The sequence below is a fragment of the Macaca mulatta genome, chromosome 6 (assembly GCF_049350105.2).
Source record: "Macaca mulatta isolate MMU2019108-1 chromosome 6, T2T-MMU8v2.0, whole genome shotgun sequence".
NCBI lineage: Eukaryota > Metazoa > Chordata > Mammalia > Primates > Cercopithecidae > Macaca > Macaca mulatta.
Window position 1 is genome coordinate 156,931,535 of NC_133411.1, and position 18,050 is coordinate 156,949,584.

At 33.4% G+C, this 18,050-nt stretch overlaps 1 protein-coding gene across 3 annotated transcripts in view; it reads left to right on the top strand.

Annotated features, from left to right (window-relative positions):
* Positions 1–1,315: 1,315 nt before the first annotated feature.
* The window catches only part of SPINK5 (serine peptidase inhibitor Kazal type 5), a 73,964-nt gene continuing 57,229 nt past the window's right edge, over positions 1,316–18,050 (top strand). For 2 of the 3 annotated variants that reach the window (XM_001103450.5, XM_015141197.3), the window contains exons 1-4: positions 1,316–1,456; positions 2,708–2,733; positions 7,809–7,936; positions 9,643–9,715. In XM_001103450.5, the coding sequence (XP_001103450.2) occupies positions 1,402–1,456; positions 2,708–2,733; positions 7,809–7,936; positions 9,643–9,715 (282 nt within the window). In that variant the 5' untranslated portion in view covers positions 1,316–1,401. The remainder of the gene's footprint in view (positions 1,457–2,707; positions 2,734–7,808; positions 7,937–9,642; positions 9,716–18,050) is intronic. The other variant, XM_078004487.1, reaches the window with a different exon arrangement.

The window sequence follows — 18,050 nt, forward strand, 5'->3', positions numbered from 1 at the left end:
GATTATATTTTTATAGGAAATAATTTCATGAGAGAAAAAAGAAAGGACATATCTCACTGTGATAAATCTCATAATATTGGCATACTCCCTAAGCTGGGCAACCTTGATCAGTTTTCTGGAACCATCATAAAAAGGCCTTTAATTGGATAAAATCTTGAACTTTTCTTCTGTGGATGTGAAGACCTGAGAAGTACTGGAATGAAACAATTTTGCTCTGGTTTCAGTCATCTTCACATGTTTCTTCAGGTGCTTTCTTAAGCTATTAGGGCAAAATAAGCTGGTAGAAATAAACGTATTACTTGTAGGATGAAAGAAGGAACTAAGGAGAAGAAACTTTCTCTAGAAAATATCACATTTACATATTTATAATTGTTAACAACTTTTTTCTTCTTTTCTTTTTGGGAGACTAAATAATGGGATGATACAGGAAGAAATCTAATTTAGAGAAATCTGAGCCAAATTTTTCAAACAGTAATATGGGTGATCATGGTAATCACGGGCTATGGAAAGTTAAACTGAGTCTCCAATGTTTATGATTATGATGTTTGGCTGGAATATAAAATAAGGCTCCATAATATAAAATATCCTGCAGATTGAGAAGTTTTAAAAGTAGTTACATACAAGTTTTATTTTTCCAACGTTTCTGCCTTTTCTAATGTCTAAGGGTGAAGCGGTGTACAGAGAGGAAAGAATGCTGTATGTGTGGTCTGCTTGAAAGTGCTGGATGCCTCCTCTGCCTGCTCCAACTAAACTGTCTGCTTATGAGAAAGCCATTGCTCCTCTGAGTTCCTGCCTCCCCATATATTCAACATTAGAACTTTGCTAGGTTATCTTTTAGGGTCGTTCAACTCTAACATATATATGAGTCTGTGACGCTGAACTCAGACACTTCAGAACACCTACAAATGAAAGGCACAGGAACCCTGGGTTTCTCTAGATGTGGAAATCTTTAAATCTATACCCGACTGGTAGGACAACCAATCTGTCTTCCTTTCCTCTCTCCTCCCACTTATGAAGGGAGTCCAGTCAAAAACATCTTTATCTACAAGGTAGTATATCTGGTATTTCTGGGGAATTCAGTTCTTATATAGAATTACAGAATATTCAACTTTGAGTAGGGTCTGTGGACTCAATCCATTGCGTTCTGGGGGAGATACCATGAAAGCACATTACTACTTTAGAGATAGATATTCTCTGTTCAAACCTGACACCCTGTCGGGATCCTAAAGGATAGAAGCTAAAGTGGTGTGGTATATGAGTCCCATGACCTTGAACAACTGGTTTTATGTGGGTGTCACCAGTGCTTTATAAAAGTAAACTGCATCTCCCCGAGTTCAGTCATACTGCACCAGCTGAGCAATGCACGGAGTGGACCTGTAGGCGACTTGCATCATCTTCAACATGAAGATAGCCACAGTGTCAGTGCTTCTGCCCTTGGCTCTTTGCCTCATACAAGGTGAGCAATTTGTGTGTAATCTAAGCTTCTTGCCACACAACTCAAAGCCCTGGGGAAGGGACTTTTCTCCCCCTACTCCTGCCAAGAAACATTTATGTATGTATATATAATCCTGAAATATCTTGCCAGACACAGAGTTCTGAAGATTTATATATGTGGCTTTATAATTATGTTGTTATCTTTAGAAATGGCAAGTAGTTTGAGATAATCTGAATTTTTTAACCATGAGAAATTCTTCCATTAATTCTTTAATTCTGAAAACTGAATAGATTCTTCTTCATCTTCCTCTTACTAAGTGTATCAATTCATAGTACATATACTTATCTACATAATAGACATTTAAAACTTAATTGTAAATAATATATGTATTTTAATGTTATAGGCATAAATGAAATATTTTTAAAAATTCAATCATCTGTTCTTATTTTAAAGCAGTAGAGTCTTCTAGCTTATTTTAGTCTTGTGTTTTCAAGTGCTAAATGGGTTGAAAGCATTTCTTCCAAAGAGTGAGGGACTTTTGTGGGAGGTGGAGGGTAGATTTTTATATTTGCTATTTAACCCTAGGAGAACACAAATTTCCTAGACTTATGTTGCTCTGAAACATTAAAATTTTAAAAAAGAGAAACTCAGAGATAGTCTTAAATCATATACAAATAATGCCCACTTTCCTAAAATAGGTATGTAGGTACAAAAGAGCCTATGTTAATGAGAGAGTATAATAGCCTGTGATCTTAATCTTACCTTCTGTCAGATCTCTAACTTTTGTAGCTGTAATAAGGAGGTAGAGCTGCCAGAATTCAGAAAATTAAATTGTATTTATATATCCTATAAATGTAATGCTATATTATAGTTTCAACTAAAACTATAATATAGTTTCAAAATTATATTATAATTGGTATAGTATTTTGCATGTATGTTATATTGTAATTTTAAAAGGGAGGTTGCCATTTATTGCTCCAAAAGGACCTTTTGAAGATGAGTGATTTTGATGGGGTTAGAATTCACATAAATATTATTTTCCAAAGTAATTGTAACTTTCCGAGTGATTAGACCTTTGTGAGTATACATACTAATCTCCTGGTCCAGCACCCTTCTTTTATTTGCCATGGTAAATCTTAATGTGTTCAAAAACAATTTGTGGTTTTACAACATATTGTCATTAAAGCAATCAGGACACTACATTAAATGAATTGTTTTGTGTATTAAATATTGTACATTTCCTTAACTTTGGTTTCTATATTTTCATCCCAGATGCTGCCAGTGAGAATGAAGATCAGGTTAGTCCTGCTTTTTCTGTTCATTGAATTCATTCCAAGATTCCCAAAGAAAAATGGTTTGTGGCCAACACCTTCATGTTAATAATACAAACATATTATACTGGTAGGTACTAATAGCTTTTGTTAAAAACACAGAAACAGATTTTTATGAATCAAGACATGAATCTTTCTCTCTCTCTCTCTCTCTCTCTCCCCCCCCTCCCCTTCTCTCTCTCTCTCTCTCATACACACACACAGAGACACACACACGCCCAACATATTAATGATGATGGATGTCTGCAAGAGGCAATTTATCATGTTAAATGAGCACTTTAACATTTCATAAACAAAAAATAAATCAACTGGAAAACTACTGTTGTTCCATTTAACATCTGAACAAGCCATGATACACCACATAGGAAGCTAAAATAAATTTTCTAGTAATCATTATGCAAAAGAGAGTGCTCTGTATCTTGAATATAGTTAGGGTATATAGTTCATCTAATAAATATTTATTGAGCATCTATTAGATGTCAGACCCTGTTTGAGATGCTGTTGATATTTTTAAGTAAACAAAATAAATGAAATTCCTGCCCTGAAAATTACATTTTAGTGTAGGAAGACAGACAAATTTATAAGTAGCTTAGCAAAACATATGGTACATTAAATAATGACAAATGCTAGGAGAAAAATAAATCAGGAGGCATAATAGGATCCCAAAGAATGGAGGTGGTATCCATTCTCATAAGGGTAATCAGGGAAGTTCTCTCTGAAGAGACAGTATTAAAATAGGGATCTGAAGGTCATAAGGGAATGAACCATGAAGGTGTTTGCAGTTTACAACAGACCAGACAGAAGCACCTGTGAGCGCAGAGGCCCTGATGCAAGAAGGCACTTTACCAACTCTTAAAACTCTTTTGTTTGGTAAATTAAAAAATCATTTTCTACTAGAAGTTAAATTTTTTCATCTCTTTGAAAGAGAAGATGACCAATTACTCTCTCACACACATTTTGTATATTTGTATACACACACACTGCTATGCATGCTCTTAATTCAGCACTTAAAACACAATTTTAAACGTTTTGCTGAATATGTGTCAAAATTTGCTGTATCCCTGGCCATGAACATTAAAGGAATGAAAATGTGAAACAGCTATTCTTTATGTTGAAACTCTGAGAACCATGGTTACAATACTCTCTTGACGTATTTTGTTGCAATTATTTGTTTTTTTTTAAAGAAACTTCTTACATGAGTGTTCTAGATAATTTTATCATGCTCTCTACTATTTCATCTAAGTTTACTGATTAAGGAGAAGTCCAGAAAGTTCAGTAGAGTAGAAAATAAGCTAGACTTTTGGGAAGCAGAGAGCATGCTCACTTGGATGTTTTATCCTGGAAAAAAGAAGGATGTTATATAAGTCTCACTGTGTATAAAACCATCATTTTCTTTTTCAGAGTCCGTGATGATGGTTGGTGATTTGTGGCAGATACTGGGACCTTTACACTGATATTTTTCATAGCATTAACCTCCATTTCACTGAAAACCATTTTAAAAACAAATTTAGTGACTTCTTATATTTGGTATTAAAGGCAAGAACACAAAGAAGTAATTATTTATTTGGAAGCCTTTCTAATCAGAGTTTTTGGATACTGTGTCAGAAATGAAAACTATTGATGTAGTCTTTTTTATGATGCTGCGATTTGGTTATTTTCCAACTTTAGTAGCTTGGGTTCCTTTCAGCATGATAAAAGCATGTTAAATGTCATAAACATGAACCTAAACAGCAGGGAAAAGCACTGCAGCAATCTGCAAGGATCTTAAGCATGCTTAAATTTGTCATCACCTAAGAGTCATTCTTCAGGCAAAAGCAAGCTGGTCAGTGCTCTAACACTGAGATAGGACAATGGCAGCTCCTGGAGGGTTTTATTATAATAGCTGGAGATGGACAATAGAAGACTGCAAATTAGGCCTCAGCCAGTGAGGGAAACAGGAAGAACTTGGCCCTAGAGGGCTCCGGTTTTCCTGGGACATGCTGAGAAAAAGAGAATAATGGCAACAGTAACAAAACAAAACAAAAACAGGCCAGGGACTGGAAGTTACCCTGCAAGTAAACAGTCGCTGAAAAGTCATCTACTCAACTCAGGAGGGCTTTTGGTCTAAATATGCTTCTGTTTCAACCCTCTCTATTGTGGTCATTGAAAGGGTATTCCATTTTGCTCAGAGAAAAACTCTACTGCTGCTTTCCATTTTTATGGTCTTTTCCTGTTTCCCAAGAGAATACATTGGATAATTTCATAACTCAGAAAAATAGCACTGAATCTCATCTTAACTAATTAATCACTGTGAACAAGTTTCTTAACCTATTATCTGGGCCTCTGATGCTCAGTTTGTAAGAAAAGGAGTCTTTCTAGGAATTAAGCTCTCATCTAATAGTGACATTGGATAAGTCCAATTTAGGGATTATTCTGATTGATGCAACTCTTTAATTATTTTTTTATAAGTAGAGACAAGGTCTCATTACATTTCCCAAGAGGGTCTTGAACTTCTGGCTTCAAGCAATTCTCCTGCCTTGGCATCCAAAAGTGCTGAGATTACAGGCATGAGCCACTGCACCTGGTTTGATGCTACTCTTTTATGATAAACATTCAAAATTATTTATAGCTTTATTCCAGGATTATCATGAGTCTTCTACACACTTTCTATAAGACTTACTTAATAAGGGATTTTTTTTTTATTATTACAAAGGCCTCAGGCCCTTCTCTGATTCTACTGTATGGATTTTAGGATCAATTATATTCGGCAAGGTAAGCACAACTTGCAAAGTTGGCATTTGATACTGTAGAGTCAGAGATCAGACAGATCTCAAGATGCCCAGTAATTAATCTGTGTCCAGAAATTACTACTGTGCTACTCTGATGGAGTTACTGTGTAGTGATAATAATCTTAGATACATTTTAGCATGCCATCCTTAGCAAAATTTCCCAGGGCTGGTCTGTGATATTTTTTAGTGATTCTCCTTCACCATTAATCATTTTGCAAGTGCTACCAACTGCCTACCATTTTTAAGAGGCTAGATTAAGAACAGCTTTATTCATCCAGGCAAGTATACTTCTGTTTTACCTACCTAATGCTGTATCTAGGGCACCTAGCAAAGTATAGTAATCTAATAATAAGAGATTGCTGGCTCATTCAATGATGATCATAAAGATATAGGAGACTACCGGAGTTCAAGACCAGCCTGGGTGACATAGTGAGACCCTGCATCTCCCAAAAATAAATAAATAAATAAATAAATAAATAAATAAATAAATAAACAAATAAGAAAGAAAAAGCACAAAACACCCCAGATATAGATATAAGAGTCTAAATAGAAACCTTTAGTAAATTTTTCGGAAGAGGTTGTGTTTGTCAGAGTTGAAGCAAAAGCTTTGTTTGTTTCCTGATACAAACAATTTGAGGCAGATTTTTTAAAAAAAAATCAAAACAAAAACCAGCAAAAATCCCCTTAGATTCCAAAGGCTTAATCTAAAGACCTTGTGAATTTTCACTGGGTACAGAGGTGGATGCTTTTAATCCCAGCACTTTGGGAGGCTAAGGCAGGTGGATCATTTGAAGTCAGGAGTTCAAGACCAGCCTGCCCAACATGGTGAAATCCCATCTCTGCTAAAAATATAAAAATTACCCAGATGTGGTGGCATGCACCTGTAGTCCCGGCTACTCAGGGGGCTCAGGCAGGAGACCCTCTTGAACCTGGGAGGCAGAGGTTGCAGTGAGCTGAGATTGCGCCACTGCACTCCAGGGTGGGCGACACAGCAAGATTCTGTCTAAAACTAAATAAATAAATACCTAGTGAGTTTTCTAAATTAAAAGGGAATATAACATTTTAAAGTCATACTTTACTAGGTGGCACATACTTTACTAGGTAGCACATATTTTAAGCTCCTAAAAAAGAATGCGTGATGGATAGCAGGACTTTCATAAAATGTATTGAATGAATGAAAAGAAGGAATTACCACTTTTGAGGGTCATTGTACTTTCTATTTCCCCACCAATTCTATTATTTAAAATGTTTCCACTGTCCTCCTTAAACTTTGTATAACACAGTTATTGGTATTTACAAAACTAAAAGCCCAAAACAAATATAGTAGGATTTTAGTTCCAAATGATGTGTCAAAAAAATTACGAGAGAGAGAGAGAGAGAGATAAAGGCTTATGCAATTATTGAGAAATTTCCTCAGTACTTCCATAGATTCACAAGGTTTGATTCTGATGGTAGTTATAGTAGTGTTGATGGCATTTGTGGTGATGGTGGTGGGGGTGGGAATATGGGTTTTTAAAAAATATGTAACACAAATTTGAAAATGCAAAATGGTTAGGCCTCTCCCAGAACCTCGGAAGGGGGATGTGACAGTGAAGCGCCCTGAATCTTAAGCTTTATTAGCTTTAAGGTCAGTCTGCCTGTGCTCGTAGTCAAATGATAGATCAAGGGACATGAAATTCTTTTCAGAAAATAAACCAGCCTAGAAATTTGTTTTCCAAATATATAGAACCAAGAAATCCTTTTTTCATTTAACATTGTTAAAATTTCTAGGAGCCGATATGTTGCAGTACACCCATGGGGAAATGTAGGCAGATATTTTATAGTGTTCAGTGCTCAAACACCTTGCCTCAGTCCTTCAGCAACATTTTCATACTCCTTTCGCGGCAATTACTGTTGGCCCACTGTGTACTAGGTACTTTATATATACCATCTTAGCATATTCCAGTAATAATAATGACAATCGCCACCAACATCAAAACAATAATAATAAAAAAGGAGGAAGAAGGAAGGAGGATAATTTATTAATTGAATGCCTATTATGTATCAGGCATTCTTTGAGGGCTTTACATACTTACAGTTAATCTTCATAAAACCTTTGAATTGTGTGCATATATATGTAGACATATACATATATCTACATGTATATATATGTAGACATATACATATATCTACGTGTATATATGTAGACATATACATATATCTACATATATATCAAAACAAAGCTTTGTTTTGATGTAATTTCAGCTAACACAACTTTTTTTGGCATTATCTTAGGAAATATGCCATGAATTTCAGGCATTTATGAAAAATGGAAAACTGTTCTGTCCCCAGGATAAGAAATTTTTTCTAAGTCTTGATGGAATAATGTTCATCAATAAATGTGCCACATGCAAAATGATACTGTGAGTAAAGGTTTCTTTCTTTCTTTGCAATGTTTGAGTTAACAGCTAGTCTCTGAACTGGTAAATGTATTCTTTTTCTTTTCTTTCAAGTGCATTTTTCTAAACTGAAATGGTTAAATAAAAGTGCTGAGCAGATCACTCTGACATCTTCCATCAGATAAAGTTGGATAATTGCCACCCACCTGGAAAGATTTTAATAATCACTCAAACAAGATTCCGAAAGCATTCCAGAGGGCCCAGTATCAATACCTTCTGTAGCACTCTATAGTGTTTTGAGGATGTAGTTCCACTTTGAACTTCTGGTTTTGGAAAAAAATGAAGTTGGCAAAGAAAGTCAGGTTCCCTGGGCCTGTTAAGACCTGATTCTGTTGCAGCCTAGGGACTGAGAAGATTGGCTTAAGCATAATGCCAGACTCTCCTTGTGGCAGCCAACCAGCAGAAGGACTTAAGCAAGGCATACCCTGATTCTGTGAGCTGCCAGTGTCTTTAGACACCTAGCATTATTCTAGGATGAGATAAACTAAAGGGTAGATGATAGTTTCCGACTCCTTGCAGCCCAGAAATAATTAGTATCCTGGTAGTTTAGCAATCTCTAACCAATGCTTCTTAACTTGGTTTCCTTCTCTCCATTGTCACCACAAAGGTAAAAGAAGGCTTGTGTTATCAACTGCGAATCCTCAAACCAGAATGTCCTAATTTGTTTTTGAAAAGGAAGGTTAGCCTTCCTTTTCAAAAACTTCAACAGTGGTAGCAAGCCAATACTGAGCTTACTCACTTAGGAAAATTATGTTATAATTGGCTTTTTAAATGTCAGGTTGGTGTGTGTCACGGAATTTAATTTGAAGATTGACGTAGTCAATCATATTGGGATAATGAAGCTCAGATCGTTTGTTCATGCACTGCTTCTAGTGAAGAGATTGTGAGACTACAAAGAAGCCAGGACAAGATTTAATAGAAGATGGGAGGCCTAGGGCTGGTTGAATAATTCTTTCTTCTTTTGAAAGCTGAATGTAAACCAGCAGCTATAATATTTATTATAACATTTTCTTCTTGTTTCTAAGATATTTTAATATGAGACTGAAAGTATGAATATAATAAATCTACTGAAAAATAATGTAAAACCAAAATGAAATGCCTTAAGAGTCTGAAGACAATTTATTATTTTGAAGTTACTCATTCAGTTATTATTTTTATGACTTGGGTAAATTATGTTGGAAGAAAATTGTTTTTTTTTTTTAACCTGGAATAAAAGGAGGCTATGCAAGGCATAAAAGCTGTCATCAGATTGCTAAAGAACTGCCTTATGGAAGAGAAAATTGATTTGCTCTGTGGGTCCCTAGATGTTGGAATTAGAAACAATATAAGCAGGTTCAATGTGAATATTCTCTTTCAAAAACTACATTCAAAGAATGGGGCAGATAGCTTTGAGAGTTGATGACCACCTGGCTGTTGGAAGTATTCCAGGAAGGTAGTCTGTTATGCAGTTAAAGTTAGAGATTCTTGCCTATAATGATACCATGTTCAAGATATTTTTCAATGTTGAGGGGAGATCTGAGGTACTGTGTCCATTTCTGAACATGCTACCCATTTTGACATGCCAGGATAGGCTGAGGAGGGCAGTCAAAATTAAGTTTACCATGCTAGCTGTTATTCCTAAAAGTTGAGCAAACAATGTTTAAACTATGCTATTTCTTGTCCTCTTCCAGGGAAAAAGAAGCAAAATCACAGAAGAGGGTCAGGCATTTAGCAAGAGCTACCAAGGCTACTGCTCCAACAGAGGTGAGACTATTTGGAGCCAACCTGTTTACTTTTGAGAGGATGATTGACTCTATTTAGAGCTATCTGTTTATTCCTTAAGTACTAGGTCATACCTGTTTTGAAGCCAACAACTTAGAAGGGAGGGAACATGGGTTAGTCCAGGGGTGGGCTAAATATCTGGTACATCTTGTCCATAGGCCCAACCCATGACCCAACTCTAAAAACATTTTAGGCACTGACAGAAACTAAGAGGTGGAGTGAGCCAGTGTGATGTCTGCCTTCCACGGCCATCATTTCTCATTCCTCTTGTCCTGTCTTAGTCCAAAGAAGAGCTTTCCTGGGACTGTAAGAATTCTTATTGCCTGTGTAACTTGGAAAATTTATGTATCTCTGGATCTCAATGTTTTCATCTATAAAATGAGTTTTAGACCAAATGGAAACTAAGTTCTAAAAGCCAATCTCAGGGTTTAACGTGTTCTAGCAGGCATTTGACTCATTCTATTTCCTTTTTCTTTTGCTCTTTTGCTTTTTACTGTATATGTTCCAGTACCTGGAGGGTCCTCCTAATTCAACTAGAGTTGGTTGGTTGTATCTATTTTGCAGACAGGGACTCAGGCTAATATTTTGTTTAAGAAAAGTGTTCTCCGGTAAAAAAAAAAAAAAAAAAGGATCATAAAACATTAAGAAGTAATGTAGAAGGAAGGCAAGAAACTGCAAATTTATCCTACTGTATAAACCATTTCACTTTATAATTTTTTTCATTTATAAACATTTTAAAAATCTATACAAAATTATAAAAATAAAATTAAAAAAATGAAACACTGGGGCCCAGATTGGTGGAAATATATATCTAGCCTACAATATCTCACAAATGGGTTATTGACAAAGTTGGGACTACCACCAGCTATTCTAACCACCACTGATATTGCCCCAGGTCTCCTATGCAGTTTCTTCACTAATTTCCTCTTTCTTTTCCTTCTCTGCTGGTCCCAACACATAATTAAAATAATCAGTCAAGGTTAGTACACCTTAATTACTTATAACATCCATGGTCTAACAACGCTGGCATCTTTCTTGGCAGTGTTAGCCAAGAATGCCTGAGAACCTCAGCCTCCATAGTAAACATAGTCTACTAAATTATTTGCCTGGGCTCAACCAGTCTCACTTTTCAAACAGTAACAGACACCACAAAATTGATCAATAATTGGAAACTCTTAATCTGTAGCAGAAGAGAGCTACTTTTATATTCTACAAAATCTGAAGTGGCAACTTTATATGTGTCTTATTTGTCACATTCAAAGAGTGGCTCACTTTCTAACATCCACTGTCCTCTTCCTCCTCTGTCTTCATCATTTAAAAATGATATATCTATGGTGTTTAAAAATATGAAATATGAGGAAATGACAAAAAAGCAAAATACACACAAACATACCGATTTTAACAAACCTATCTAAAAAATATAGCTAGTTAGATGTTTCCATATGTAGACACAAATTTATTGAATTTTAATCAAGTAGGAGTTTTAAAAAAATAAAATCGCAGTCTTAAGAAATTAAATTACTCTGTTAATATATTATGCCTGAGTGACACACATACACACACACACACACACACACAAACTGTAAAAAAAAAACCCTCTAGATAAAACTTTTATAGTGATGTGGTTCACTACTTAGGAAACTACTTACATAACTAAGTAGTAACTTACATTAAGTTAAGGCAGTTAACATTTGGCTGTGTGCCTTTCAAATAAGTTCTGTCTAAATTTTTCCTTGTCTCTGTATTTAAAAGGATTCATCCAATTATACCATGAGTTTTTTCTTGTTGTTGTTTTTCTCTCTACTATAAAACAGAACAATGTGCTCATTTTTTTCTGTTTAGATTCTTCCCATCAAAAATCAACCCTGCTACTCACTCTCAGAATAAGGTGCTCTGCATTTCAAGGAGTTTTCTCCTACAGACATCCTCTCACTCTCTCTTTCATCACTAATTTTCTTTTCACTAGTATGTCACCCTTTCATTTCCTGACTCTAGTATTCCCTCCATTGACAAGTATTGTTGGTACTTCCTCCAAAGTCTAACTCCTTTTCTCCATTTCCATCCCTACCATCTCAATCCAGTCATCCATAATTTCTGATCTCTGGTGTTTTGGTACATGCAAAGACTTGTTTTTAATTGATGAATTCATTCATTCAATGTTTCTCATGATTTCGGTTGCCAACTTTATAGAATATTAAGTTCACCCGAGTGTATGCGTGTGTTTCTGAGGTCCTTTTTTTTTCAGATTCATTTATTGCTTTAATAACTAGTATGGTAAGTCCCCCTTCTTAGTTCATGTTGTTAAAAGCTGATGGACCTATGCATAGATATATGGTTCCCACATAAATGACATGCTAGAGATAAAAATAACTGAGTTTTTAACAACTTCATCTCGAATTTGGTAACCCAATGTGTTTAGAGATACAAAGAATTTGTAAATTAATTTGGGTAAAATTGACTTTTTACAGTATTAATTTTCTCAACTCATGAGAGTAGAATAGTTTATGAATAATTCATATAACTTTGGTCTACTTTATAAAATTTGTAAAATATTCAGAGATTTTTATAATTTTTGTTAATGTTTTAAAAATGTGTAAATTTATTACTATTTTGAATATATTTTGCTTTTTATTATATTTTATCTGTTTATTGTTGATATGGACAAATTCTATTGATTTCTTCAGATTAATCTTATGTCAGACAACTTTTGTCTTTGCTCTTGGTAGTTGATCATATTATCTACATATAACAAGAGTTTTATAATATTCCTTTCAATCTTAGCACATCTTTCTTTCTTTTCTTATATAATTGGTAAAAGATCCAGACTTCAATAGTTAAATACTAGTGATAGTAATGAACATCAAAGAATCCCCTTGTCTTTTCACATTAAAGGGAATATCTCTAAAGTTTCTCTATTGAGTGTAATATTTATCACAGTGGTTTTTACCTATACACTTTAGCAAGTTTGGAAAATTCCTTTCTATTTTTAGTTTCCTGAATATGTGTTGCTTATTATTAAAAGTCTTTTTTGCAACTATTAAAATAATTTGATTTTTAGTCTATTGACATAAATATCTGAATATATTTCTTAATGTTAAACTATTATTGTTTTCCTAGAGTAAATCATACTTCATAATATATTTAAAATAAATTTCTGAATTTGGATACTAACATCTTATTTAGAAAATTTGCAATTATATTCTTAAGTAAAGTGAATCTCCACTTTTCTCTTGTAAATTATTCTTATCTGGTTTGGGAATTTACATAAAATTATCCTAAGGTGTAACACTTTAGAGTATGACTTAATGAGATGGTCAGCAGTTCCTCTCCTCAGAAAGCAACTATAAAGCTAGACATAATTGACCAAAAAAAGAAAAACATTTTAGCAATCTGAAAATTGATCAGTAGTCTATACCAATCTGAGAATCATTTATCTTGAAAAACTGCTGACTTTAGGAGTAAAAAGAGAGGTCTGTAATGTTCTTGCTCAAGGATATTCCCATTTCACCCCGTGGCTTGGTTGGCATGGAGGTTCTATACAGGGAAGGGCATGGATGTCAGCAAAGGCATTGCCATTGTTGAAGAAGGCTAACCTAATTTGGAGTAAAGAGCAAAAGCCATATCCAGAGGTGTTTTCAGTGTAAGTGATAATCTTCACCAACGGTAAGGAAAATGGCCAGAGGTTGCAGTCAGAATTGAAGCAAGGGTATTCCTGGCTGAGTCTTCACACATGGTTGAAAGAGCCCAAAGAGGGTCAAGAGATTCACAAACTCCTAACTGACTATAAAGCTGTGCATATCCACTTCATAAACACAAAATGTCCCAGTGAGAAGCAAATGCTGGGGTAGATGTAAAAGTGGCCTAAACTTTGCATGCCCTCCCCTATACACAAAGGTCTATCTGAGAGGATGAAAGCATTGTTAACTTGAAGTATTTGAACACAAACTGTGTTAAATCCTTAGCTGACCACTAAGCTACAAAAATACAGGGGAAAAACATAGGAAGCCAGGCTTAAAAAATAACTATGATAAAAACTATCATAATTTTCTTAGCAGCACACCAGCAGTTGCAATTATGAGAGAGGAAGATTTCAAAAACGTAATCCAGTCACAGAAGCAAAAAAAAAAAAAAAAAAAAAAAAAAAAGAATAAAAAAGCAGCGAAAACAATGTATAAAGAAAAAATTGTAAACCTGAGCACTTATTATCTAAAACATTCAGTTTTTATAATCAAAATGTTCAGTTTTTATAATCCAGGTTAGTGAGATTAAAAAAAAGTTTTCATCAATAGTTATAAAATTTTCAAAGTAACAACAATATACAACCCATACTCAAGGAAAAAATTAGTGGAATTTGTCTTTAGCTGTGTACAGATGTTAGGTTTGGCAGACAAAGACTTGAAGCAACTATTAAAAATATATTCAGGATACCAAAAAAAATCATGTTTGAGGGTTCACAAGAAACTATAATAACAATGAATATGCCAATAAAAACTTTCAATGAAAAGATACAAATAATTTTTTAAAAGACCCAATGAAAATTCTGGAGTTGAAGGGCACAATAACTGAAATGAAAAGTTACATAGAGAGGCTCAAAAGCAGATTTGTGAATCCTTACAAAAAAGAATTACCAAACTTGAAGAAAGCTTAATAAAAACTAACAATGGAAATACAGAGACAAACAATAGAGAAGAAAAATGAACAAAATTATACACTTTTTGAGACAGCAGCAAGCAAGCCAACATATGCCTAATGGCAATACCAGAAATAGAGGTGAGATAAAGAGGAACACAAAAATTATTTGAAGAAACAATGGCCTAAGATGCTTAAATTGGATGGAAAAAATTAATTTTAACATTTAAGAAACTCAATTTACCCCAAATAGGATAAATATGAAGAGATCCACGTGTAGCTCATCATGATTAAAATGCTAAAATAAAGAAAAGCAGAGAGAAAATTTAGAAAGTGGCAAGAGAAAAATGACACATCCTATATACAGGCTATATAAAATTAAAAGCTGGCCCCTCATCTAAAATAATGAAGGCCAGAAGGCAGTAAAATGACATGTTCAAAATGCTGAAAGAAAAAAAGATTAAGTAATATTCTGTATTCTCTAAAAATATCCTACAAAAATTAAAACAAAATAAAGATATTGCCGTACTAAAGAAATCTGAGAGAGACTTTGTTTTTAACACAACTACCTTAAAAATAATAATGAGGGAAGTCATTTAGCTGAAAGGAAATAACTACCAGATGATAGCTTGGACCCACAGACAGAAATGAAAAGCACCAGAAACAGTGAAAATTGGGTTAATCTCTTAGCGTTTTTTAAAGAAATAATCTTAATATATAAAGCAACAATTATAATGCTGTTTTATCAGGTATATACATATATGACAACAATAGCATAAAGGGTGATAGAGAAAATAAAGCCTGATTAAGGCAAAGTTTCTGTATTTTACCAGGATTAAGTATTATTCTGAAGTAGTTTATAATAAACTAAGGTGCATATTGTAATTACTAGAGTAGCTACTAAGAAAATAGCATATATAATAAATATATAACATCAACAAAGGAATTATAAAGGTGTATTAGAAATATTTAACCCAAAACAAGGTAGTAGTAGAACAATAGAGAAGCAAAAAAGGACAAAAGCATACTGAAAACGAATAGAAAAATAGAAATGTAAATACAACCATATCAGTGATTATACTAAACATAAATGGTTTGAACATCCCAATCAAAATGCAGAAACTGACAAATAATAACAAAGGAACTATAAGCTATCTCCAGTAGATGCTCCTTAGATTCAAAGACACAAACAGTTGAAATGATAAAAGATCGGTACCATGCTAAGTTTAACCATAAGGGAGCAGGATTGGCTATGTTAATATATGATAAAATAGACATTAAGGCATTATTAGAGACAAATAGTGATATTTTATAACTTTAAAAGTGCTAATACATTAAGAAATATAACAATGATAAATGTATACACCTAAGAGAGGCTCCAAATTTATATAACAAAAAATGCTATAATTAAAAGAAATAAAAAGAAGAATTCAAAAATAATTGCTAGGAATTTCAATACTCCACATAAAATACTGATACAACAGCTAGACTAAATATTACCAAACAGAATACTTGAAGAATACTATCAACTAATTCAACCTAAACTGAAATATAGAGAGTGCTTCTACATTGATTGTAGAATATGTGTTATTTTAAAGCAACAGAGGAATGTTTTCAGGATACACTATATACTGAGATACAAACATAATAAACTTTAATATATTAAAATCATATATGGTATTTTTTTTTTAACCACAAAAGAATTGAATTTAAACCCAACAAGGAAAATGAATCATGAAAATCACCAAATATTTAGAAATTAAACAACACACTTCTGAATAATTGGTGGGTCAAAGAAATAATCTTGAGAGAAATTGGAAAATATTTTGAATTGAAAAAAAAAAAAGGACAACAATTTAAGACTGATTGCACTCCTCAAAAGCACCTTCTAGAGATTTAAATGGCTTAATCAGAAATAAGAGATAAGATTCAATAATTTAAGCCTCTACCTTGAGAAGATTAGAAAACGAAGTTTAGCAAACTAAACCCAAAGCAAGCAGAAGAAAGGACATATAAGGATTAGAGCAGAAATTAATAAAGCACAAAACATACAAATAATAGAAAAAATTAGTAAAACCAATGTTGGTTCTTTGAAAAGATCAACAAACCTGACAAACCCTTAGTTTTATTTTGCCTTGAAGAAAAGAACAGAAGACAAAGATTACCAAAATCAAGACTGAAATAGGAGACATTAGTATGTGCCCTGGAGAAACTACAAGGCCAGATGAATATTATGAAAAATATTATGCCACCACATTAAATAACTTAGATGAAATAGAAAAATTCCTAGAAATAATCAAATTATTGAAAATTGACCCAAGAAGAAATGGAAAATCATAATAGACTTACAGTTTAAGTAAAATAGATAAATAATTAAATTTTAAAAATGCCCAAGAGCAGATGACTTCATTGGCAATTTCCGTTATATACTGAAAGGAGAAATAATATGAATCCTTTACAGATTCATTCAGAAAGAAGAGGAGACACTTTACAGCTCATTATATCAGTCCAGCATTATTCTGATACAAAATGTAGAAGATATCACAAAAGCAGAAAACTACTGACAAATATTCCTCATAAACATAGACAGAAAAATCCGTAACAAAACACTGGCAAACTGAATCTGCAATATCAAAAAAATAAATAAATAATTACCAAATAAGAAGTATCCCAAGAAAGCAAAGTTGGTTTAGGAACAGAAAATCTATTAGTCTAATACACTATATTAATGGAATAAAGGGCAAAACCACATGATTATCTTAATAGATGTTGAAAAATCACTTATGAAAATCCAGCACTCTTTCAAGATGAAAACTCATACAAATATTATCAATAGAAGTAAGCTTTTTCAGTCTGTTAAAGAACGTCTGTGAAAAATCTACAACTAGCATTATAATTAATGGTTAGAGAATGAATGCTTTGCCTTTAAGATTGAGAAGAAAGCACAGGGTGGTTTACTGTCACCACTACTATTCAACATTGTACTGGAGGTTCTTAGCCAGTGTAAGGCAAAATTAATTAATTAATTAAATACATTTTTTTTGGAAATGAAGCAACTATCTTTAATTCCAAAACATGATGCCATATGTGAAAAGTTCTAAGGATCCACAAAAAGAAAAATTACTAGAACTAATAAATGAGTTTAGTAAGATTTCAATGTGCAAGATTAATAATACAAACTCTATTGTATTTCTATATACTAGCAATGAACAATTTGAAAATTTAAATATTAATTTCATTCACAATAGCATAAAAATGTAGAAATAAATTTAACAAAATGAGTTCAAGACTTATACACTAAAAACTATGAAATGGTGCTGAGAGAAATGAAAGATCAAAATAACTAGTGAAATGAATAGTCCATGTTCATAGATGAGAAAACTCAATATTGTTGAGATGGCAGTTCTCCCAATATTAATCTATAAATTCAACATATTCCCAATCAAAACCTCATCAGGATTTCTTTTTGGTAGAAGTAGAGCAATTGATCCTACTATTTATATAAAAAATATTGGGACACTTAACAGTAACTGAATTTAAATTTTGTTATAATGCAATAATGATCATAATAGTGTGCTATTATTTCAAGATAGGCATAAAGATTAGGGGAATAGAATTGAAATTACTTACTTTTATGGTCAGTTAATAGTTAACCAACATGTCAAGATAATGCTGAGAAATTGAATAT